At 39.1% G+C, this 24,788-nt stretch overlaps 3 protein-coding genes and 1 long non-coding RNA gene across 5 annotated transcripts; 2 read left to right on the top strand and 2 right to left on the bottom strand.

The window, feature by feature from the left end:
- Window positions 1-3,307: 3,307 nt before the first annotated feature.
- Window positions 3,308-6,944, top strand: LOC104444433 (actin-related protein 2/3 complex subunit 5A). Its single transcript, XM_010058103.3, has 4 exons — window positions 3,308-3,531; window positions 3,648-3,720; window positions 3,812-3,912; window positions 6,638-6,944. Exons 1-4 carry the CDS (start codon window positions 3,431-3,433, stop codon window positions 6,771-6,773), a joined length of 411 nt encoding a protein of 136 aa, XP_010056405.1. The 5' UTR covers window positions 3,308-3,430; the 3' UTR covers window positions 6,774-6,944.
- An 851-nt stretch (window positions 6,945-7,795) lies between these two features.
- LOC104444435 (homeobox-leucine zipper protein ATHB-4) lies at window positions 7,796-11,071 on the bottom strand. Of its 2 annotated transcripts, XM_010058104.3 has the most exons (4): window positions 10,474-11,062; window positions 9,734-10,041; window positions 9,297-9,376; window positions 7,796-8,525 (listed from the first exon to the last, which is right to left on the bottom strand). In XM_010058104.3, the coding sequence occupies exons 1-4, from the start codon at window positions 10,625-10,627 to the stop codon at window positions 8,174-8,176; spliced, it is 894 nt and encodes a 297-aa protein (XP_010056406.1). In that variant the 5' UTR covers window positions 10,628-11,062; the 3' UTR covers window positions 7,796-8,173. The 2 variants fall into 2 exon arrangements, with proteins under 2 accessions (XP_010056406.1, XP_039168037.1); XM_039312103.1 differs by lacking the exon at window positions 9,297-9,376 and having other exon boundaries at window positions 7,796-8,530; window positions 10,474-11,071.
- A 4,544-nt stretch (window positions 11,072-15,615) lies between these two features.
- Window positions 15,616-22,158, bottom strand: LOC104444436 (poly(rC)-binding protein 4). The gene is made up of 8 exons (XM_010058105.3): window positions 21,561-22,158; window positions 20,511-20,612; window positions 17,891-18,112; window positions 17,391-17,449; window positions 17,205-17,296; window positions 16,994-17,106; window positions 16,598-16,660; window positions 15,616-16,015 (listed from the first exon to the last, which is right to left on the bottom strand). The coding sequence occupies exons 1-8, from the start codon at window positions 21,972-21,974 to the stop codon at window positions 15,938-15,940; spliced, it is 1,143 nt and encodes a 380-aa protein (XP_010056407.2). The 5' UTR covers window positions 21,975-22,158; the 3' UTR covers window positions 15,616-15,937.
- A 279-nt stretch (window positions 22,159-22,437) lies between these two features.
- LOC104446350 lies at window positions 22,438-24,542 on the top strand. The gene is made up of 5 exons (XR_005550958.1): window positions 22,438-22,662; window positions 23,132-23,232; window positions 23,403-23,536; window positions 23,619-23,717; window positions 24,105-24,542. It is a non-coding gene; the product is annotated as an uncharacterized LOC104446350 (long non-coding RNA).
- The last annotated feature ends 246 nt before the right edge of the window (window positions 24,543-24,788 follow it).

Genomic DNA, 24,788 nt, shown 5'->3' with positions numbered 1-24,788 from the left:
TAGCAAGGGAGAAGCAAAAGATCATTTTCTAATAAATTAGGTTGGAAAAATTTTCAAATAGAAACTTAAGATATGTACAACAACATTTCTGTTTTCATAAATAATTTTTGTTTAGAAACGATTTTATCTATTTCGGTTCTTCGAATGAATTTTTTAGTAGAAGAACACATTTGTTAACTGCACAAAAATTATACTCTCGGGTAGATTTGTGTTTGATACGACTTGCAATTTTTTTGTAATTTAAAATTTCTTTTGATTTTTTAATAGTTTCATTATATTTTTCTCTTTTTTTTTTTTTTTTTCTTCTTCCTCTAGCAGGTCACCGACCTTGGCCATGGTCGACAAACAACCAAACAAGAGTCGGCGACCTCATCGTGGTTGGGCAAGGCTCCGATAAGGTCATTGGCTCTCTTTTGGCCAAAGGTCAGCCATCGCCAAGGTCGGCAAACAATTAGAGGAAGAAGAAAAGGAAAAATGAAAAGAAAAATTACTTGATTCTTGAGTTGTTTTCAAGAACAAAGAAGCAACCTTTTTTTTACTTAAGGCCTCTTTAATAATATACCAAATAATGTCTGATTTTATTCTTTTATTCTCCAGAATTAAAAAAAAAAGAACAAAAATCTATTTAGTAACTTTTTTATTCCCAAGAATAGATTTGGAACAAAATCAAAAAGGAAAAAAAGTTGCTTCTTTATTCTTGGGAACAATTTCAAAATTAAGCATTTTCTCTCTTTTTTTCTCTTTTCTTTTCTCCTTTTTCCTTTTCCTTTTCTTCTTCTTCTTGCTCTTGGTAATCATCGAAGCCTTAATGGACCCCAACAAGGCTTGAGCTAATGAGGTCCAGCCTTGCTAACCCCAGCAAGGTCTCTAGCCATCTCTGAGACCAGCAATCAGCTAGAGAAATAAGAAGAAGAAGACAAGAAAAGAGAGAAAAAAATAAGGTTTAATTCTAAAGTTGTTCTCGAAAAAAAAAAAAAACTAGTTCTTTTTTACTTCTTCATTATGTTTCAAATTTATTCCCAAAAGCAAAAAAGTTACCAAAGGGATTTCTATTCTTTTTTTGTTATGTATAATAAAAGAATAAAATCAAATATCATTTGGTTGTTGGTACGTTATCAAACAAACCTTTATTAATCTTGTTCTAAATCTATTCCTAGGAACAAAAACGTACACAAAAAGATTTTTATTCTTTTTATATTTTGAAGAATTAAAAAAAAAACAGAAATATTACCAAATGCACCCTTAGTCTAGGTGTTAGGGATTTTTAAGGTACACCACAAATATTAACCATTTGGATGAAGAGATGAAAAGATCCTAATCACTAAGTTTAAGCCCGTTGCAATCGGTTGCCAATTTTCGAGTAATGTCGGATTTTTTATTAGGGCTATAGAATTGAATCGGTTCTATCCAAGAACTAAATTAGGCTTTCCTCAAAACCAACCTGATTCCCAGTTTCAAGTGAAGATCTACCTGGGAATTGAACTGACTGAACCGGTTTTGAAACCAATTTCATAAAGCCTAAAAGTCCTACTTTTTCTCTTAACATCTTTTTCTACTCTTAATTTTTCTGTTAACATATCTCTCTCTTAACACTTCACTCTTGCTTACTAATTGTCGTAATTCAAAAACTATACAAATATACAACGTTATGGTATTTGTTATTACTATGTGTTCCAATCCTTTATCTTAGTGAAATATTGTATAATTTCCATTTTCTTTATGAGTATTTAGAGGTTTAATCAAACCGAGTCAAGTCAATGCACAACTAAGCTCAAGCTCAACTTGGCTCAAATATGCAAAGCTGGATGTTCAACTCGAGCTCAATCGAGTATTAAATATACTATTCAAGCTCGTCTCGACTCTACTCAATCACAATCAACTTATATAAAAAAAAATGGATGGACTTTATAAATTCAAATATTATGCAATTTCGATTATTGCTATGTTTTTTTTTTCTAAATATGTAAATCAAGTGATGAGAGCTTGATTAAGTTCAATTAGGTTCGTGAACTATTGTGTTGAGTTGACAAGCTTGAGCTCGACTTAACAAATTAAGCAAGTTAGTCTCAAGACTCTCAACTAGCCATCAAGCAAAGGCATTTGGTAGTCAGGATGAAATTCAAAATAAGAGATCCTATCTTGCGTTTGGGATCTACTTTAGACAAAAGAGCATCTAGGCTAGATAAAATTATTCCATTGGGAATAAAATAAAGATGGATATAATTTACAATATCCATAATAGGAAAAAAATTCAAATAAAAAAACTTCTTCAATTAACGAATTTAAAATTAATTTAAATATAAATAATATTTGAATTTTAAAGTAAGAAATTCAACATAACAAAAAAATAATATTTTTAAATTTAATCTTATTTTTTTTATATATTCGAATTTAATTATATCTTATAATATAAGATTCAATATATAAACATATATTTATATTTATTACACATTTTAGGTATTTTAGTATTTTAGGTATATTATACAGTTTTTATTAATAAAATTTTATTAGAGAATGATGGAAAGAGAAGAACGAAATAAAAAATTAAAAAAGAGAGGAAAATAAAATAAAAAATATTAGAGATTCTTACCATTTCCGTCTGTAAAATTTGTAATTAATTTATATTGATATGATGTTTTAACCAAAATATATATATGATATGATGTAAATATATCAAACTTTATTGTTGTAATCACTAAATAGTTGATTGGATATAGCAAAATCTTCTAGATTTCATATCATATCATATCATATACTATCTAATCCTATCTTGATTTGAAATCCAAACGACCAAATGTAACCTAGGAGTACATACAATAAATCACATTTCCTTATATTCAATGCAACGCTTTTTAAACTTTGTAAATGAATGAGAAAATGAACTATTTCGAAATTTAGGTTTAGTTTATTTCATTGAAAAAGAATAATTTAGAAAATATTTCCAAAACAATGGTCGCTATGACATTTACAAAAATAATTAAACCAAAAATACCTTCATCGTACACAAAAATATGCAAATATAAATTGTTATTAACGATAAAAATAATTTTCATTAACTAATTATTTCAAACGATATAAACGATTTTCTTGAAAAATATTTTAAGAATTATTCATTTTTTGCTAAATAAAGGGAGCAGCATACGATGGTTGTTAATTTGGAATTATTGAATATGTTCCAACTACATACCACTTTTAATAAATAGGTCGAAATTTTTAATTAGACGAAAATTTTTCCTATGAACATGTTCATGTGGTAAAAATCTTTTTATAAAATTACAGGACATTATATTGTCCTGTCTCCAACAACAATTTCATCGTCCATGTCGTAAAAGAGAAAGCAAGGACTGGAAGTAGAGAGAGAGAGAGAGAGAGAGAGAGAAATTTCCAGCCATCGTCGCCTCCGATTCCCGCCGGCGGCCGCTTCGCCGGAATGATGGCGGCGACGGTCGACTTCGTGGAGGCGGACAACGCGGAGGCCATCATCAGCAGGATCGAGCACAAGTCCCGCAAGATCGAGAGCTTGCTCAAGCAGTAAACTTCCCTTCCTCGATCCCTCTCTTTGCGGCCTTTCCGTCCGCGATTTCGCCGGATCGATTTTGAGCTGACCCACCTCCGCATTTCCTCGCGTTTCGGTTCGTCGCGTGCAGGTCGAGGCCGGTGGAGGCTCTCAAGACCGCCCTCGAAGGGTCGCCTCCGAACACGCGGGACGAGCGATGCAAGGTTCGCCCTTTTTTTTTGGCTCTTTTTTTGGTGGGTGTTTGCTGCTTGTATCGGTAGATCTTTGCGGGTGGTGAAGGCGCGGTTTTTGCAGTCGGCGAACTGGATAGTGGTGCACAGAGCGATAATGGCGATAAAGGATCTGGACGCCCTGTTCTCCTCCTTGGATCCCGAGTACTACGACATCCTGATGAAGTGAGTGTTGAGCCGTCTTTTCCTTGCTGTTCGTACCCGTCCGTTGTCGATGCTCGTTCGGATTGTTGCTTCGTGTTTGCTTGGTAACCTTTGCTGTGGACTTGAAATGTTTGGAGTGATGGTAGCAATTTAAGGCACAGGGGATGGTTTTCTTGTTTCCATTAAGTTTGTAGCGCTTGAAGGCACAAGTGATATCAATGCCGGAATGCCACTGTGTGTGTTTTGGGGGGTGTGGGGTGTGAAGGGCTTAATTTTTTCACCCAACTGTCTTGTTCTTTCAATGGGACATTTGGGTACTCCTGTAGTCCCTTGATACAGATTAACATAAAGGATCATGGAGAGGCTCATTGGGTAGTGACAATTATGCGTAATGATTATTGGTTGTGAAGGGCTTAATTATTGAGCTGTTTGTTGTGGCTACAGCTTTTGGTAGAGATATTTAATAAAGATCAAGAATTCATGGGTGATGTAATGACTAGAAACAGCAAACTGTCTCTTCAGTTTATTGGTTTATCTGTGTCATCAGGGTTGGCATGTTAGGATCTCCAAAGACTTAATGTTTTTTTTCCTCCAACGACTTAGTTTGATATTCATATTCTTATTTCTGGTGTTCAAACCTACAAATAATTGGGTGAGAATAACTCAAACTAATGAAGTGATCTTGGAAGAATTACCATTTATGAAATTTGACCATAACTTTCCTAAGGAATAGCCTACTACTTTGGTTTAGGCTATTAGTTTCTCAATTTTGCTTATGAAGAATAGGTTGTGCCAGTAACTACTATTAATTGTATGCTTTGGCTGATCATAGTCTATCTAATTAAGGCCTTGTTAAAATGTTTGTGTTGTTGTATTGTGAATTCACTGAATTATGCTACTTGTGATTGCTCTACTTATTTGTTGATACCCCATTTTTTGAAGGAATACACTGTGTTAAACTTTGCAAGGCAGTCAAGTTAGAGTGTATAGGGATTCCTATTCCCAAAGAAAAGCTCTTTAGAGGCTATGCTTGGACTATGCTGGACTTTCTTTATTGCTACGATGTGATTTGAATTAGGCATTCTAGTTGTCTCTTCCCAAGGATCAGTACCAATGCTTTGTTTGGGAAGGAGGGGAGGGGAAGGAATATTGGAGGTGGTGTGGAAAATGGGGTAAAGTTTAAAACTTTGGAGAGATGGAAATTTAAATTTTCTTTCCATTTTCATCCTGTCCTTGCCTTCTAAATGAAGTATAAGAGTGATAGACTGGAGATGATAAAGCAGGGCAGGTAAGGTTGTCAATTTGGAATAGAGGTAACATATGCTCAATGATATTTGCTCCTGTCCTGGGGTTATACTTGTTAATGCTTGGGGTAGTTGTGGATTTAGAGTAGCAGAAGCAACTCCTGGTTTAGATTGTCTCAAAACTATGATGACATGTAGCTTTCCCTGAATTCTAGACTGAGGCATTTTATCAATTTTATCGACAAAGTCCTTATTGTTGTTTCTTTGTTGGTTGTATTGAGTGCCAAAATCTAGTCATGCAGTCCAGTCCTTAAAGATCTCCTTCCTAGATCAAATGCCTGAGACTTCTGAGTAGGTTGATCTAATGGTATTTCTGTTCTGGGTGATTGGAAGGAGAGAGGAGAAATTGACAACTTTTGGGATAGCTTGATCTCATGGCCGGTTTCAAGCAGGAGTAGAATAAATTTGTTTCTGCAGGATTCTGGTTTAGATTCCATTTTCACCGAGCTGCCATACTCTATTGGCTTGCCATAGTCTTTGCAACTCAGCCAGAAAAAAAGTAGTACCATGTTCATTTGTCCTTTGTGTTCTTATCACTCACTGAATTTTGGCATATAATGATCAATACAAGACAATTGCATGCTGTTTTCCCCAGTCTCCCTGCAGTAATGTGTTTGAAATTCCTTCCCATCCATAACAGTGTCATTGGACCAGTAATAGTGATACTTTTCTTTCTGGTTGGAGAACATTCCTTCTTTTCGTTAGCTTTTGAAACCTATCTTATCCTATGGATACTGCAAATATGACTAATTGGCTTGTCAATGCTTAAGACTGGCTTAGAGCATTATCTCGCTCTCCTTGAGGAATTATATGCAAATGCTCTGGGGATGTTTATCGCTATTGGTACTTGAGTTAGTCTAAACTGACAAGATGATATATAACAAAAATTGTCTTGAGGTCATCATTGAAGTACTTGAATGTTCTTACAGCTGTGAACATCTTCATTTAGGAGCGGTGATTAAGTAGATAGGGATTTGATGGCATCTGTTGTTTGCCTTATGTATGTATGCTCAACATGTATTTTACTTTGATCTTCAGGCTCAGTGTGCAATTATGGTCTCATGACCAGCAAAGTGAGCAAATTTTACCATTGTTAACTGAGATTAAAGGTAGATATATATATATATATTGACCAATTGGTTTTGGTGTTTGGCTGGCCAGTCTGATTAGAAGAGGTTAGAGTTTCCCCATGTATTATCTGTTCCTCTTGTCTGATCATTACTATCTTGCTCAGATTACTGGTATTGTTATGGCCTTTGTTGGAGTTCAACATGCATTCCTTCTCTAGTGAGTAGTAAGAGAATTCTGTGTGTAAATGCTATCATTGTTGAAGTTTTTGCGTGCTTCATTTCGTTCGTTAATGCCTTCTTCTTTTCCCACTCACAACATATCTGTGAAACCAGAGCCTCATTGATTAATTTGATCCTCTTGTTGCTTGCCAGATACTTGTACAGAGGCTTGTCTACAGGGGATCGCCCCACCTGTGACCAATGCCTGCGGATTCATGAAAGACTCACAGAGAGGGCAGGCTTGGGGTGCATACTTCGTTCCTTAGCGGACACCATGAATACAGTATGATGATTGTTGATAGCTTGATCTGAAGAGAGAGAAGTTTTCACTGTATTATTACTCACCTCCCTTTCCTGTAGATTTGGGCTGCGGTGTATCTGTCATCAACATGAATTCATCAGTATTATGCTTTATTAGGAACCATCGTCTCCGATTCCTTACGAAGCTATACTTGCTTCAGATTGCTAGAGAGCATGCATTCTTTCATTTCGAGGAGTCGGGCGTCTGTCTCTGTCTACCCTTGCGAGCGCAACTGGCAACTATGAACACTTAAATTAACTCAACTCGAACATGAGAAACTTTTGTTCCTGACGTAAGTATGGCTAACCGATGATTTACACAGTTTAGACTGTCTTGATCCAGGTTTCACGTAGATGATTCTGCATCTCCACTTGGGGATTGAGACGGTCAAGAGCAACATTTTGATTTGGTGCAGTTTCGTCAAACTGAAAATAAAATGAAATCTCCATAACTCATCTTGGCACTTCTGCGCATTAATTGTACGAGGAAGAAATGGCCATCGTTACATGACAGAGTAGATGTGTGGAATCTTTGAAGTTGTAAAATCTGGGTCGAATATAAACCAGAACATACGCACGTGTTCTACTTCTTGAAGCCTGTCTTATGGAAATGTACTTCATGTGTCGGTCACCCAACCGATGTGCAATTTGTGCCTCGTCCTACTCAACAGATGCTTGAATTTTGAATTCTCTCACTTTCGATTGGCTTATTACACCTTAAGTCGCCGTCATATGCCATGTGATGTAACTACTTGCTCTACCAAATGGGCTAGTCAGGAAATTGACTTTAGCATTCCAGAGACCTAACCAGTTTACTCCTAGACCAGAAACGTCGTCAGCGATCGAGTAAGATGAAAGAGAACTGTCGGTATTCTGATATGGCCATTGCCAAATCATAGAATGTGACCGCCATGTACGCATCCATGGTTAGGGGACATCATACGACTCGTGCCTGTGTTTCAGTACTTTGCTTCTAAATTCACTTTCGAAAGGCATATTCTATGTCACCAATCAACAAATATCACAATTGAATTGCTTGAAACAGCTGATGACCCAACATGGTAGATGAGACCATGATTCATCGACATTTGAATAGATTCGACAATCACGCACATCATGATAGATCATCAAATTACCTAAGTGAACAAGTTTCATGAACAACTAACGTTCGCCTTTTCCGTTCCCTACATGTTTTCGACCTTAAAAACAGGGATAAGATTTGTCTATCCCAGCAATCAATGTCCTATTATCAGCAAAAAGGACAATAGACGCTCTATTTTGCCAATCGTTGGATCTTTCTACATCATACTTGCTAATGTATCGTCAGGATGAGCTGATCCTCTTTGCTTTTATGCCTTGGCACATGTCGCGCAGATGTCAGAAAAGCCATCAAGAGTGCAAATTGTTCAGTCCTTGTTGCATCTGTAGCCTTGCCCAAGGGTTGATGGATGGTCCAGACTGACTAAAAGGATTATGGACCGGCCCCACGGGGCCAATCACTGAGGCAGTGACTGAAGATGAAGATGGAGGCGACAGCGATGACGAAGGAACAGACACTCGCTGACATGAAGGGCACATGGTGAGCGTGGTGGGCGGGTTCATGTGCATGTAGAGCTGTGGGGAGAGCTTCAGTGCTCTGAGCTCCTGCACTTCCTTCTGCAGCCTCTTGTTTTCCTGTGTGAGATTGTCGCAGCATCTCTTAAGGTACTCACAGTCCACCTCAGTTTGCTTCGTCTTAGTCCTACACCAAATTGGTAAAAAGAAAAAAAGATGTTATGGTACATCCTTATACAGAGCTCCCCCACACAGATTGTTGGTGCCAAACTACAGCATGATAATAACACATTATCAGCTCAATCTAGTAAGGTATGAATAACAATCTTCAGCCCATTTCCATGTGATTAAGAAAATCAAGATGGCAGCTATTAGACAAAAGAATTGCACATTTGCTCAAACCTAACATAGAGAAGCTGCTACATCAAACCAATTCTTTGATGCAAAAGACCCAACGTCATTATCCTAACCATAAACAGAGCTTTCCAGAGCTGCATTGTAAATCATGAGTGCATGAATCTAAACTGGGGCCCTCGCAAAACAAAATTTTAGGTATTTGAGTATTCCCTAATAACTTCACTTTCTCCCCTGGCGGCTTAGAATTTATGGATCCCACATATCGGTGCTCCATACTAAAGTGAGAATGCGAAGTGTACTCCTAGATTAAGTGACAAGTCACATCACCGGACTCCCGCTACACGCTCACACACCTCGTGTGCAAGATGGCCCAACTGGGATACATGTGGACCCAAAGATTACATGCACTCACTATAAAGAAAAACAACAACTTCGCTATCGAACTACCATCAAATGATTAAGCGAGAACCAACCACCCCGACTCCAACTCGCCTCTCTCCCACTCCTGACATTTTTCTTCCACAATGATTAGAGTGATGCAGATGAGACGCAGATGTAAAGCCATGTATTTGGGCAAAAAGAACTCAAAACTATCAATTACCTGGCACGCCTGTTCTGAAACCAGACCTCTACCTGTCTGGGACTAAGATTCAGCTGCTTGGCCAAGGCAAGCTTTTGCTTCTGAAACTCAAAACAATCTCCAGTTAAACTCATCAAAACCATCCCTTTATTACATCCAAAGGGAAACCTAAAGATGATCTCGTTATTCATAAATGAAAATGAAAACCAGTTTGTGATTCACACAGATCCAATCATTGCAAAAAAGAAAACAAGAAAAAGGTCTCAAATCCCCAATTCGACAGTTACCAGTAAATGACAACTACAAATAAACATCAATCTCATGACAGAAACGCACTTTAAATTCAATTTTTCCTACCAAACATCCATGTCAGGTTTATAAGCAGTGATTACATGCTCACGCACATTTAAAGAAAGCATAGATTAAATAGTAATAGAATGACCAAAATTGCTGCTCACAGGGTTAAGAGTGTTATGCTCTTTGAATGTCTCCTCTAGCACCAATGACTGTTCTCTAGACAGCCTGAGCTTCTTCCTTGCTCCATCTCCTCCACTGCCATCTTCTTCGATGCTCTCACAAGAGCACGAAGTTCTCTCAGCCTCAACTTCATTATCTCCGTGCGGGTCTCTCTCACTTCTCTTCCCACTTATGCTCGACACGGTGCTGTTAGGTGATGAGACATGATTATCATCATCCAAATCCACCACCAGTATGTCTCGGTTGACGCCGACTCCACCGAATAATGGCCTTGTTTTGGAGTTTGTTTCTGAAAGTTGATGAATACAAATCAGGATTTGATATCTAAGGCCAAGGAGGACAACGCTCCTCCAAAACTTAATCGAGATTTTAAGGCAAATCTCACACTTCAACCTCCTTGAAAATGACAAAGCGACGGCCAATGAAGATTAGAGTCTTAGCCTTCTACATCTAATCTAATAAATGACATTAAACATGAAGTAAACCCGAATCATTTCACAGAAACTGTTCTGCTTTGTAGCTTCTATGAACCAAAGGATACAAAATGCAGTGTAAACATTCAGATAGATGCCTCGCAAAATGGTGCATGTTAATCAGGAATAAGCAGATTGGAAAGAAAAACCATTCCCTCTCTCAAAGATTAAACAAGAAAACAGAATGTGACATTGAAGGAGGCAACAGACAAGAAAATCAGAGCAACCCCCAAAAAAACTACCCTCACCAGGAGAGTGGAAAATCTCATTCCAAGAGCACTTTTGCCCAGGACTCTGCCTGGACTGCACAGGAGCTTCCACGAGATTGAGGTTCAAAGACAATGCGCTCTTCCCGCATCCCAGGCTCAAGCTCAACCCCAGCCCATCATCTTGCTCACCCATTTCCACTTTCCCCAAGAGCGGGCTCAAGCACAAATCCAAAAATCCTCCTCCTTCCTCCAAAGCAGAACAAAAAGAAATTTCTACTCTTTCCTCTGCCTACAGCAGCAACAGCTTCTGGGTCTGTTGATTTTTGGGTGTTCTGGGTTCTGAGGAGAAACCGGAACAGGAAGGGCCAAGAACAAGAACAAAACAAGAACAGAGGTGTGAAAATGGCTGAGCTTTCCCTCTCTTTTGAGTCTTGGAAGGGGCAGCAGCACTGGTGGTGTCACGGCTTTTTTAACAAGACAATGAAAGGATGGGACAATGTCAAGATAAATGGAGAGGGGGGCACAGAGAGAGAGAGAGAGAGAGTAATGATGACTTGTGTCAGTCCAGCCTATTGCCTGAATGATGATGATTGATGGTTCCCACACCACAGAGAGAGACACCCCCTCCCCTCCCTCCCCCAAATGAATTCAATTCACCCTACTGATTGCAACCGGTGTGCCTTTCCCTTCCCTTCTTTACTGTGGTTAAAACTTGTGGTTTGGCATCTGCCTCTGTGCTTTTTGAACTGGGGTTGAGCAGCATCGAGCTTGAGTCCATCTATTTGACCGTTGACGGGACATAAAGCTGCGGATCCACTAATGATGAGATGATGATCAGATATTGAGAATTTGAGAGAGAGAGAATGGGGGGATGGGGGAAGGTGAGGATGTGAATCATAAATGATCACAATCTTCACCAAATGGAACCCACGAATCTCGCTTTTTCTAAGAATGGAGATGAACACAAACCAGACCGGGATCATCGGGAGCCCGGTGGCCGTTGGATCACAAAAGAATGAATCGCGATTCTCCGTTAGAGGTCTTTGATGCAGTCATGAGATGGGCTACATGGCCTACATTTAGTACAACAAACGAACACTCAGAAATTTTAGTGAAACTCCAAATCAATATATTCGACAAATTTACTTTTCGTTAATCTTCGTTAAATTTTATCATCAAATTGTTGAATTAAATAAAATATGGCAACAGAAGTACAAATTTGAGGTTTTACCTTTCGTTTGTTATAAATGTACTCGGTTGTGATTTTTCTTGATATTAATCCAGTATAACGAAAATTTATAAATAGCAAATTTGTCATAAACATATTAGTTTGAAACATTTAGCAGTAAAAAAAAATCAGTAATGGAGAGTTTGTATTTTGGAATTTGTTATAGGTATATCGGTTTGTATTTTTCATGATATTAATTTAATATAACAAAATTGATTTTTGATAGTAAAAAAATTAGTTTATTGGGGTTTTTTTTAGTCAACGAATTAATTTTTGGTAAATTTGTCACAAGCTTCAATTTGTGTTTTTTTTTGTGGTATTAGTTTTATGGATATATTAGTAGAACTTACTATTTAATAAAATATTATTAGAGAATGATGGAATGTGAAGAAAGAAATGTAAAATAAATTAACTAAAGAAAGAGATGAAAAGCAAATAAAAATTAAGTGAGCCGGAGTGTTGCGAGAGATTTTTATCTATGTAAATTTTTTTGTTCATTTATATTAATATGCCGTTTATACTAAACAATATACATGATATAATGTGATTATATCCACTTTTATTCCTACAATCAACAAATGGTTGAAAGAATATAACAAAATCCCTAGATTTCATATCATATCCTATCCAGTTTAGTTCTAGTTAGAAATCTAACGACCAAAAGTAACCAAAAGGATCATAAAAACTCTAAAAAAAAAGAACTATTTTAGATGGAAAATAAAAAATAATTGAACACATGATTTTAGGACTTGTTTATTTTCTGGAAAATAAATAATTTGGAAAATATTTTCCAAAAAATAATCATTCGGGAAATATATTTACCATGCATGAAATTTTTAAAACGTAAATTATTATAGATAATAAAATATTATTCATCAACTAATTAGTCTAAGTGATATAAACAATCATTTTTAAAAATATATATTTTAAATTATTCATTCTTTACAAAATAAACGAAGTCTTAATAGCAGGCCTTTTTCCTTATTGGTCGGACATTTTATAACCTTGTCAAAGTCCATTCAGAAGAGAATTTTAAACGTTCATCTTGTTAATCAATCTCGATTCTTGACCATTCTATAATATCTAAAATTGCGCTAAAAAATCTCATATGTAGTCCGACAAGCTTCTTGTTGATTAGTTACTGAATTAGTATAACCTTAGACACTTGTTAATAAGGTTTATTTTCAAATTTGGGGCAAATACCACCAAGAACTGTAAATTATGCTTATTATAACACAAATACTCAAAATTTTTTTTTATATCACAAAAGACCCTAAATTTAGCCACTAAGATATTGATGCTCAAAACTTTTTTTTTGTCACGAAAAAACTAAAATTTATATATGTGTGACATATATATCATTTATTATAATTCCATCCAAGGTACTTTTATCACATTGGTATAAACTTGAGGTTTGTTATGATTTGAGGTATTAGTGTCACAATAAGCAAGTTTATGATTTTTAATAATAAAGAAAGCTTGGGACATTTGCGTTATAGTAGACATAGTTGAGGGTTTTTTGTGATATTAACCTTCAAATTTAATCCTTCCATATTAAGAAAAGAAGCATGTCAGACCTTAAGCACGAATGACCCGACCTTCCGAACAATAGTTATGATTCGATTCCAACATTTAATTTCTTTAGACCCACCTTTTGGTGTTCCCATCTATTGAGGCAACTGGAGCCCACGTGAGATTTACATAAAAATTAAAGCCGAGCTCCCCCCCATCGTACGGTGCGCGCTCGTCGGTGTCCGAGGAATTGGCGCAATCCCAGCCGTGGATGGTGGGGTGCGTGGGTGGGGACCATTCCCCGACGCCCGCGCACGTGACCGAAGCAGCCATCGAGGAGCGACTGCACGTGCGGGGTCGTAAAAGCGGATCTGGATTTAGATTTTGCGCCTTAGATTTTGGCGATTAAACCTCCGACACCAACGTTATTTACGATTCAAAAACCGGTCGTGCGTGGGATCCACGTGCGCGGACATGATTGCACGTGCGCGGACATGATTTGCCGACCATCTTTCCTCGTCAAAGCTAAATGGATTACGAAGCCATATGATTCGAGCCGGCTCCGCGTCGTTATCCTAGGATGCCCGCATGTGCTGGTGGCTTTTTCCCCTCTTGAAATAGCTGTTTAATGTGGTATTAATATGAGTGATGTAACATGATATTGAAATCAGTGTTGTCTCTTTTGCGAATGTACATCCACCTCCTGTTATGTATTAATATGAGTGATGTAACATGATATTGAAATCAGTGTTGTCTCTTTTGCGAATGTACATCCATCTCCTGTTAGCGAAATTTCATGTGCCATGATGAGCCGACTTACACGTGAGACCTCGAAGTCGGTGCTCAGGTAGGAGAGGGACCGAGGAGCTTGACGCGGGGCGGCGGCGGCCGCTGCCACGGGAGCTCGGAATGGCTCGGCGGCGGCGGCATGGGGGCGGTGAGGTTGGGGAATGTTAAAAAATGACCAAAAGAAGATTGAATTTCATTAAAAAAGAGTCTAAACTTGGATTTTATTTTAGGTTATAAGTTATAAACTATTTTGATGTGAATTTAACTAAAATTTTAAGTACATAATGTACGTATTTATGACCCACAGTCAAATTTTTTATTTTTCTTTTGGTAATTTTTTTTATCATAAAAGTCCTTTGTCCCCCAAACACCACACTTGACAACAAAGTTCTAAATGCTCTTTATGCTTACGTGATATTTTCTGCTTATTAATTTAAACTTATAGATTGGATTTTCTAACATTAACTCATCTATATGTGATTGGACGTCCATGATAGAAAGTAAAAGAGATGGTTGAACAAAAAACGCAAATTAGGTAAAATACAAATGCATGCATGATATCATGAGTAGCCAGCAAAAATACATGCTTAGCAACAAGAACTTTTCACCCATTTACTCTTATTGGTGAGAATCATTCCATTAGATTTGTCTCGTGAGGTAGATTAAAAATTCTAGATTCCATTTATTTTTCAAAAATGAATTATTTAAAAAATATTTTCCTATAAGTGATAGTTGGTATCACTTAATATAATTAATCGATAAAAAATGTTTCTATTATTAATAATAGTTCATGTCAAATTATTTTTATCGATCAATATTTTTAAGTGATATAAGCGACTAATTTTAAAAAAAAAATTATTTAAATAATTTATTTTTCACGAAATAAATTGAAGCTTAAAATGTGGAATTTTGGGCAACTAAGGGGCTTTGATTTATCAACCGTTTATGCATAAGCATGTCGACACCCTCAAAGTTAGGGTCCTGAAAGCTCATAGTTGAGGAAAATGTCTTCCTAATAAGTCCACTTCCTAGAAAGTGAATTTTGTTTTTGTGTTTGGTTCTGCTGAAAATGCAGTTTGAGAGAACGTTTTTGGACGTTTATTTATGGTCAAAATAGCTAGCCAAGAACCTTACAAAGTAAGCAGACGCTTTCATGGATCCTTCGTAGAAACCATAAGCCCTAATCAGCCATATTTACACCCTCATCTTGAGAATCAATAGATTAATAACAAACTTAAGCTTTGCTTGTTTCATGAAGGATGAATCATTTGAAATGAACACACCCTTAATACTTAGACAAGAGCGACACTTACAGCTGAGGCCGACGATCACGACTTAAGAGAAACATCGTCCTTGATTCGATGGTCTTTCAAACACTAGATTTACCTCATGTTACAATATTTAGTCATCATCCGTGAAAAATATGAACACATCGGTTGCGTTGTTATCTCCCACAGATAATCATCAAGAGGGAGCCGTACAGGAACTTAAACATAATGAATAGCCGCTTCCTTGAGAAACTTCCAATAACTACAGTAGGAAACCCACTGATTTCAGCACACTTCACTCTCTCAATCACATAAGCACACGACTTCTGGCATACCAAAGATCTGAAACACGCCAGTATGTGCAGGGAGAGAGAGAGAGATATAGAGAGAGACCAAAGAACCTCATGGAGATTTAAAATCTGTACAATGGAGGCATGATACAGAAAACTTGTTTCCAAAGAGATGCAGAGTCATGCTGAAACATCATGTTACAAAAGAAAAGGGAAAAGCTCTAACATCTTTCAGAACACCTCTAACTTATGGTCATAAACAAACATGCAAAATACTACCAGAACATCAAGCCCTGCCTGCCAAAATTATGTGACCACACTAAAAAGGAACAAGCTAGTGGATGTAAGGCAATCCCATCCAACTACCAATCACTACAATCTACAGGTGAAGTAAAGGTCCTATGGAACAGGATATTTTAAATAAGCTGTTGAGCATCCACTTGCGTTAATTGAGAGTAGATGTACTCATCAACTCTCTGTTTGGCCAGTGCCACCTGTTATTTCACAAAAAAAGGGAATTAAAAAAGACTGGGATATTGGAAGATTGGTAGCTCGCAAATGCTTCTTTTAAAATCCAATCTAAGGGTTAGTCAGCCAATCTGTTGCATCCTTTACATGATCCTTGAACGGTTAATACCATAACCAATTAAAACATGGTGCATGTTAACTGAAAACTGGAAACACAAAAGCCAAAAGTTACAGAGATTCTGCAACCGACAAAGCAGGTCATCACAAATGATTGCACCATTTAGGGGGACCCCTGCCAGCATAAGGTACAGAGAACATGGATAATAATATCGGCTGCTATGAACTTGGCAAACAATTTTGCTTCAGAGGGTCCAGACAATTCATGGAGCCCCAGCAAGATATTTATAGACTCAGTCAATATGATTTCTAGAATGCCTATCCCACGATTGCATTCACATTTTGGCAACATGTAGCTCCATCCGAAAACTCCTGGTTTCTATAGACAAATCTCCATTCTATGCAATTGATTGCTTTCAAGTTTACCAATTGTATTACATGCAATAACTGGTAGCACGACAGATAACATAACTAAATGAAAGAAATGATACCTGTTGAGCAGTACCACCAAACTGGATCTGCCTATGCTTCTGCTCGCCTTTTCCACCATAAACCTACGCAAGTAGAGAATAATGAAGCTGAAAGATAAAATGTAAAAAAAAAAAAATTGCCTTGTAAAGATAGAGAAGCCCATATTAGCCAGTCATGACAAACATATTCCAATTTGTCAAGTATCACATTAGGGAATGATATGACTTCTGGATGAAGGGAACTTGCACAGAATAGAACCAAGAATGATATGGCTTACTTAATAAAAGATATTGAAAACACATAGTTTGGCCACATGATTCAGATTCAATTAAATGTTTGCCAAATCTATACAAACAAAAAAAGCAAGCAACGGTTTATTCGTCACTCCAAAATGATAATGTAAGAGGCTTGCTTACCTTGATCGTTGCTCCAGACTCATTTCTTATCCTTGATATGTTGGAGCCACTCCTACCTATCAAACCTCCAACTAGTGTTTCCGATATCAGCATCTCGAACGTCACATAATCAGCTGAAACATTGTAATCTAATGGTAAGGCAATTGTCACAATGATTCAGAGGTGACAAATAATCCCGTGTGCAGTTTTTGACATAAATTAGTCAGATGACCTGAATTAGGATCAACATATGGTTGAGCTGGACGAATCAAATTATAATTGTATGCCGGGCTGATGGAGATCACTTGTCGCGGTGGATTCTCCCTGGAAAATATTCATTTGAAAAAATCCATGTTAGCATTCCAAATGCTAAGAGACGTGTTTAGAAATCTAACAATGTCAATCTAATTATCAAGACCTCAGCTGACGTCCTATCTCCTCCAGAGCCTTAAGCACTGCAGGGATGTCACCTGAGATCTGCATGTAAACAAGCGCTCAGTCAATGGTCAGAACCCAATAAAGAGTCTCAAAGGCAAACAGCACTCTGAGGCTAGCTTAAATTCCAATTAATATGCATAAACCTGTGCAAAGCCACAAAGAAAGAAAGGAGAAAACAGATAAAGATTAAACTCATCAAAAGCAGATGAGAAGAGCAATTGAATATGATGCACGAACAAAATTTGCACAAGATGTTGATTATGTTTGTATCAGCACAAGGCCGGGAAACATAAGAATGTACTGATAAGTATACCCATGTCCACTTTCTTAGACCAAATGAAGGCTCAAGAGGCAATTTACTGAAGAGGCACTCTAAATACAATAACAAAGTACAAACTATATAAAGAGATACCGCACAGCACTTGAAATCAAACTTTTCATAATATACTTATCCATATACCCCAGTTCCTTAAGGCTCACCTGTACTACTCTATCAGATTCAAGAGCAGATGCACATAATGGCAACTGATTTGGAGCTAAAATTGTTATTGTAGCACCAGAAGAACTCCTTAGTTTCTCAATATTCTGTCCAGACATCCCAATCAGACTTCCTGCTTGAGTTCCAGCAATCAAAAGCCGTAATGTATTGGCAGCCACATGCACCGCACCAACTTTTGATGCCTCAGAATTACCATCGTCTTCCTGTTCAAGAGGGAGTCAAAGCCATTTACTATTGCGACATGAAGTTCTCATCAGAAATCATTCAGCATCATGAATTGAAATTAGTTGATGTTTGGCCTCTCGGAATAACTTAGAAGACACCAGAAATCACTTTTTCTGCCTGTTCATTAGAATGACAACCACTCCTCCGGCAATTAACTTTGAAAAGGAAAATCATTCAAACATAAACTAGAACTAACATAAAGGCCAGATTATCACTAATCATTTCATTATACATCATTGCATGGTGCAGTGACAGCTCCTAATGTGATTTGAGATTTTCCATTTTTTCCAGGCCACTTTCTAATATATCCCATGTATTATCAGCTGTCAATAACGTTTGAATTAGGGGTTCCGGTATTCAAAAGAAATACTAGCAATTCAACAAATCCAGCCGACAAGCTGTCATCAGCACAATCTACTTAAGTCAGACATGAGACTCTGGAATGAAGTGAAAACTCTGATTATAGACAAGATGAAGAAGGAAGGGAGGGGGAGGGGGAGAGAGAGAGAGGAGAGAGAGAGATTACCGAGAGGCGACAAGCCCAGCTCGGGTACTACAGTCTCTACCTGAATCGAGGACCATGTCCAAAGAGTCCCTCGACATCCTGAGTATTCAACGGAAAGTAAGTGAGAAGAATGGGGATTGGGGGTGGGCAATCGAGGAATAGGGGTGGGGACAGGGGCGGGGTGCTAAGATTGAGGGAGTGGGAGGAGATGACTTTAATGCATATAAATAAAGGGGATGGGACAGTACTTATCCAAGTGCACTGAGATTAGCAAATATAGGATCAAGGCATGAAAGTATAAGAAATATAGGGAGGGGTGAAGGGGTCAGCTTAGCCATAAACTTTTTACCTTTTCAAGTACCAATATGATTCAAAAACCCTATTTGGAAGACAAATATAAGGGAAAGGCCTGAGAAAAAAAAATCCCTTAACAGAGCTGAAAAATTTCTGTGCGTTCACTTCAATCCATACTCATTTTTCAAGTGCTTCATCCTTCAGATGCTGTTAAAGAATGCAAACTTCGAATTTTCCTCCATCTTTACCATTGAATACCCAAATGAATAAGTTGAATGGTTTGAACATTGAGAACATATTAACTCAGCCAGGTTCTTCTTCCAGCACCCACTTATATTCTTCGATACATTCTTGAATTTTCATTCTCTCTGTCCTAGTCACCCTTTGTTCATTTCCAGGACAGGGCCATGCTCAATTATGCTTCTCAGCTATTCTTACATAAGCTGCCATTCAATCAGATTACTCATGACAGAAACACAAATAGACGCCCTAATTAGTACCTCAATGACAACTTATTCTTTAAAGGCAAATGTCTACCACGGGCTCCATATCATTTCCAAAAGTCAAAAGGCACAAAGCAGGAGCCATTAAGTGGATAATTTCCATCCATTTGCTTTCTCATTTGTTACCTCAGCTCAGCATTATGCAATCACTCCAGGTTTAGGTCTATTCAGGGCAGTTCTCAGTTGCTGCATAACTTAATAAAACCCTCAGCTATTGATACCAATTCGTCAATTCAACATGTCCAAATATTCATTTAGCAAACTTTACTTTCAACGATGCTACGAATCCATTTTTCCTTTCCACTACATGGAAGTAACCATTCAGCACCAAGAATGAAACTCGCAAAGAGTAAAAAAGGTCCAACATGCACCTAAGTATGCACCTCAGAGTCCACACATGTAAGGAGCACTTGCATTAACAAGAAATATATACATTATTTACCAAAAGTAATAAACATATTGTTATTACTACCAGGCTCAGATATTGATCACAAGTTAAGCCAAATAGAAAGAATTAGCTGTTGAAATCCAAGACAGGACCACAGAGCGAAATTCGTAGCTTCATCGATGGTAATTTCTTATGCAGGCTTAATGTCAAGAACGATTATAAAAACCATTAATTAGAAAAAAAATGCATCAATCAGGTTAACATTGTTTTCTGCCTTTTAAAACAAAAGAACTGTTTCTAAAACAGCCTGCACACTGCCTAAGGTCCCTCGAAATTAGTTGGTGTGGAAGGGCAAAATAGTGAAGTATCTTGCTGAACATCTCGACAATTACCCATTTATATACTGACATTGCCTATTGGCAAGTGATGCGAATACATGCATCATTCCTTCATAACTTATAAGTATTCATTCACAACTACTATCCACCTAGGCAGGAAGATTATGTTGATATTTAACTCAACGGATTGATCTCTCCTCCACAACACTAAAATAATTTGGGTAGATCGTTCATCCTGTCGTATTAATTTCTTAACATCATTTACTCAAGGAGCTCAAATAAAGAACATGCACATCCACATGCTTGGCAACAAAGAGTGTCCAGATGAGCCATAATAGAGAAGATCACCTTAAGGATCAAGGTAGCTATTTCCTGTAGGGCATTTTCTGCATCAGTAACATTGTTGTCATTGTCCTTAGAACTTATAATAATTACACGCTCTTCATGTCTCTGCAAAAGATCGTTAGTGTCAGTATATATATCAAGTTTCAAAAACAGACTAACTGCACCTCACAGCTTTATGAAACTACATTTTTGAATAAGCTTCTTGTTCAAGAAAAGGTAACATTTTTAGCCCTTAACAGATGGTTAATTTCTTGGTATCTTCCATTCTTGACGTTCAATAGATCAACTAAGAGGAATACACGTCCATCGGTGCCTATTAAAAGCCACTTTGTCAAAATAAGCAACCGTTTCTCTTCAGTAACATTAGCATTATTAACAGAATGGACACAGCTTAATGAAATCTTGGGTTAGGTTTAATTTATAACTCCAGGATATTGCCCCAAGACAAGATGATGAATGGCCTTAAGCTTGTAAACACGCACGCAATCTTGGCATTCCATAGGCCACTATGCCAGACCATGCAGTGTCTAAAGAACGGGGAACTTAGGAATCTTGAATCACAAATAAAAATCTAGTGCGTCGTCCTTCTTGGGCTCTCAAAGCAAGAGATTCATAGGCTAAAGGAGAGAACTTCTACTCTCCACTGATTACGTGCATTTCGATCACCGGGCTTTCTATTCAGGAGGATCAAAACTTTATCTACCCTCCACTCAAAACATACGATAAAAAGACGGTAGAAAAACCTCAGCTAGCACATGCAAAATTCTCTCTGTGATGGAATACATCATCGAAACAGATGTAAAAAGATTCTGCAAGTCACGTAATCAGGCCTTCCCGATCCTGCGTGAACTCATGAAACTACAATTTCAAGCAATCCAATCTCAATCGCAAGCTCAGTTCAAAAACTTCAGCTTTACCATTCCGGACACACGAATTCAGCATGGCAACCATTCTAAGCAATTCCCGCTTCGAATTAACACCACAAAAACCTAACAAACATCAAGAAAATCGAAACCACGCAAGAAATCGACCGGCCAACGGCACTCCACTCACAACGATGGCGTCGGCGATCTTGACCGTGGCCTTGGTCTCCTCCCGGATCTTCTGGATGCGGCACCCTTCCTTGCCGATCACCTTCCCGATCTGCCGGGACGGGACCACGATCCTGAATATGACGTCCTGCGCCACGGCCTGGCGCTTCGCCGCCGACGACTCGTCCTCCGCCGCGTCCGCCCCGGCCCCCGCCCCGCCCTCGTCGCGGCGGCGCTTCGAGCCGGCCGCGTTGGCCGGCGCGCCGGCGTACATCGGCACCGGGGCGGGGACCGGCGGCGGCGGCGGCGGCGGCACGGGCACGGGCATGGGCATGGGCCAGGGCATGTGATGGCCGTACACGGGGACGGGCACGGGGTTCAGCGGCGGCGGGACCGGCGGGTAGATCGGGTAATGGCCGGGCGGCGGCTGAGCCATCGCAATCGCGCGGCGGCGGGGGTTCGTCGGCTCCGCCGGTGCAGGGTTTTAGGGTTTTGCTTGGAATCGAGCTATGGCCGGCGATCGATTCGCTCCTCCTCTCTTCCTTCCTGTCGCTCCTCTTCTTTCTTCCTCCCTCGTTTCATCTCAGACATGCGTATATTCTTCAGCTGAACTGCAACAGTTCGAGAAAATTGCGGTTCTGCCCTTGATGACCTCATCATTTTCATCAATTCTTTTTAAGAAATCACTTAAGGGCCTGTTTGGTTGCGTTTTTTTTTTTTCTGTTTTTAAACACTTTTTTGTTTTTTTATTTATTCCGAGAACAAAAAAGGAAAAAAATGCGTTTGTGTGCGTTTCTGTTTTTTTGCTTTCTTTTAAAGAACAAAAAAGAAACGAGAAATAAGAAACATAAAATTTGTGTTTTATTTCAAACACATTTAGGAACAAAAGGAACAAAAATAAAAGAACAAAACCGGAACACTTCTGGAGGTGGGTTCGTTCGTGCCCGAAGGCTTTTGTTCGTGCTCTCCCTTTCCCGGCGGCTCTCCCTTCTCTCCGGCGCCTCCCACTCAGCTGACTCTCCGGCGACTCCCTACTCCGCCGACTCTCCGGCGCCTCCCCACTCGACTGACTCTCCGGCGCCGACAGGTGGTGCTCCTTCACCGGCTGAAGCTTCAGAATCCAGGTAAGTTTCTGCTGCTCCTCCTTCTCCGTTTGAAGAGGGCTTCGGCGAGAGCCACCCCTCGCAAATCTGCCGCAGATCTGGGTGAGCAGCGCTCGCTGGAGCTGCTCTGCCGAGCGAGCAACGCTCGCTGGAGCTGCTCCGCCGAGCGAGCAGAGCAGCGGAGCGACGCTCGAGCGAGCGTGGCTGCTCTGCCGAGCGAGCAGAGCAGCGGAGTGACGCTCGACGCTCGCTCGGCAAAGCAGCGCAGCGACGCTCGAGCGAGCGTCCCTGCTCTGCTCGCTTGGGAGAGCAGCGGAGCGATGCTCGATCGAGCCATTCATCAGGTGGATCCTTCGATTCCGCAGGGGATTCGAGTGATGTTGTGTTGTTGCTTGATTCAGTTTTGGAAGGGGGGAATTTCAGTTCATTGATTGGATTGGGGTTTCCTTCGATTGTTGCTTTGTTGCTCATGGTGCTGTGGAATGGACAGGCTGGTGAAGCTCGTGGCGAGGGCGTTCTACGACGATTTCACCACCAAGGGGAGAACCAGCCGAAGTCGAGGCGCAGCGACAACCACGGCATCGTAAGAAGGTAAGAACTAAGGGTAATGCTGCCTTGTGTTGGCTGAATTTCATGGTTGCATATTATATGTAGCATTACAATGAAATGCTCAGGCTGATCATTTGGATTTCACAGCTCAAAAATAGGTTCGAGAGAGTATTTTGTTGACTTCACACCTTTGTTGGTTTCTGTTTACTTAGTGGTAACCATCTGAAGAAGCCAACTTTACTGAATGCCAAATCGATGTCACTATTCCCTGCATTAACAAGACTTCTCTGGACCTTAATGCTGAAGTCTCATGATGTATTAGAAATTACTCTGGGTCTATTAAGAGGTAACTATGAATTTGTTCCATGGACAAGGGTCTCCAATATTCAGTAATTGATGTGATACATTCTTTTTGTTTGTTGTTACAGAGTTCCTCTGCCATCTCCAGTGCTGATCTTTTTGGCAACAGTTCAGATTCTGCTCTGGACATTTCTGCAAGTGACCTCATCAACAGGCTCTCTTTTCAGGTAATGTTCTACCATGCTGCAGCATTTTCGTTTAATCGTGGTACTTATTTTGGGCTGATTTTTAGGAATATATACTGTAATCCTAATTGCAAGGTATAGATTTGCAACTTGGATGTGGCTTCGTATGGCCTGGACACTTTCTAGCTATTGAAGCAGTAGTCCCATCCTTGTGATGGGGGATCCAAGCCCCACACCTTGTGATTGAAATCATGTTCCCATGCCACCTCACTCTGATTTCTTTGGCTTCTCCAATTTAATTACTGTTTCCTTTTGTGTCTTCATGAATTTCATCTGAGTTTTCATCTGCCACTAGTTTCTGGTTTCTCTTTTTGGCTAAATCAGGTGGGTTTGTACTAAGTTTAGTTTTTCGCCTTCTGATTTTCACAGGCTCAGCAGGATATCTCTTCCCTTAAGAACATCGCGGGAGAGACTGGAAAGAATAAGGTCCTTTGCGTCCTCCTTCATAAATGATCTCCAAGACAGAGTCCTCTAATTTGCAGGTCCTCTTGGTCCCGGAGAAGTGAAGTCCGACCCATCATCGCCCGATTATGTAATGGATGTGAAGGAGAGCTTTTAAGAAATTCTTTTCAGGAGACAAATAAAGAATTTACTTTGATCTAAGACAGTTTGAGAGTATTTTGTAGCACAGGTATTGCCTTAAAGAATGATATGTCGCCTTTTTGTCAGTTACACAACTGAGCTTTTTGTCGAGCCTCATACTATTGTGCATTGGCTTGATAACAAGTTTCTGATAAAGCATTGGCCATAGGTAGCGATTTGCTCAATTGCTTTGTGTGTAAAAGTGATGGTTTTTTGGCGGGCTTATGATTCGCGACCAAAATATTTGTGCTTCTATCTAATTAGAGTTTGTCGTCAATCCGAACATTAGGCGAATGGCTTTGAATATGGTAGTGACTTTGGCCCCCGTCTCGTCAAAGCTAAATTATGAGGAGGAAGAGGAAAAGGCAAAATGTCTCTGGATGTAGAAACTAGAGCTCATGACCTTTTTCTCTTTACAATTAACAAGGGCGAACTACAGACCAGGGCATTTCACATTAGAGCTGGAAAAAA

This window comes from Eucalyptus grandis, chromosome 5 (assembly GCF_016545825.1).
Source record: "Eucalyptus grandis isolate ANBG69807.140 chromosome 5, ASM1654582v1, whole genome shotgun sequence".
NCBI classification, from domain to species: domain Eukaryota; kingdom Viridiplantae; phylum Streptophyta; class Magnoliopsida; order Myrtales; family Myrtaceae; genus Eucalyptus; species Eucalyptus grandis.
Note: the sequence above shows the minus strand (reverse complement) of the source record. Positions and strands in the feature narration are given on the sequence as shown.

What these genes read in the sequence shown, in the direction of transcription:
- LOC104444433 (XM_010058103.3), top strand. Translation starts at nt 3,431, where the DNA reads ATGATGGCGGCGACGGTCGACTTCGTGGAGGCGGACAACGCGGAGGCC. An exon ending in ATCGAGAGCTTGCTCAAGCA is followed by an intron (nt 3,532 to 3,647) that starts GTAAACTTCCCT and finishes CGTCGCGTGCAG; the next exon opens with GTCGAGGCCGGTGGAGGCTC. An exon ending in CGCGGGACGAGCGATGCAAG is followed by an intron (nt 3,721 to 3,811) that starts GTTCGCCCTTTT and finishes CGGTTTTTGCAG; the next exon opens with TCGGCGAACTGGATAGTGGT.
- LOC104444435 (XM_010058104.3), bottom strand. Translation starts at nt 10,627, where the DNA reads ATGGGTGAGCAAGATGATGGGCTGGGGTTGAGCTTGAGCCTGGGATGC. An exon ending in TGAGATTTTCCACTCTCCTG is followed by an intron (nt 10,042 to 10,473) that starts GTGAGGGTAGTT and finishes ATCAACTTTCAG; the next exon opens with AAACAAACTCCAAAACAAGG. An exon ending in TTTCAGAACAGGCGTGCCAG is followed by an intron (nt 8,526 to 9,296) that starts GTAATTGATAGT and finishes AATTTGGTGTAG; the next exon opens with GACTAAGACGAAGCAAACTG.
- LOC104444436 (XM_010058105.3), bottom strand. Translation starts at nt 21,974, where the DNA reads ATGGCTCAGCCGCCGCCCGGCCATTACCCGATCTACCCGCCGGTCCCG. An exon ending in GAGATAGGACGTCAGCTGAG is followed by an intron (nt 17,297 to 17,390) that starts GTCTTGATAATT and finishes AATATTTTCCAG; the next exon opens with GGAGAATCCACCGCGACAAG. An exon ending in TTGGTGGTACTGCTCAACAG is followed by an intron (nt 16,016 to 16,597) that starts GTATCATTTCTT and finishes GTGAAATAACAG; the next exon opens with GTGGCACTGGCCAAACAGAG.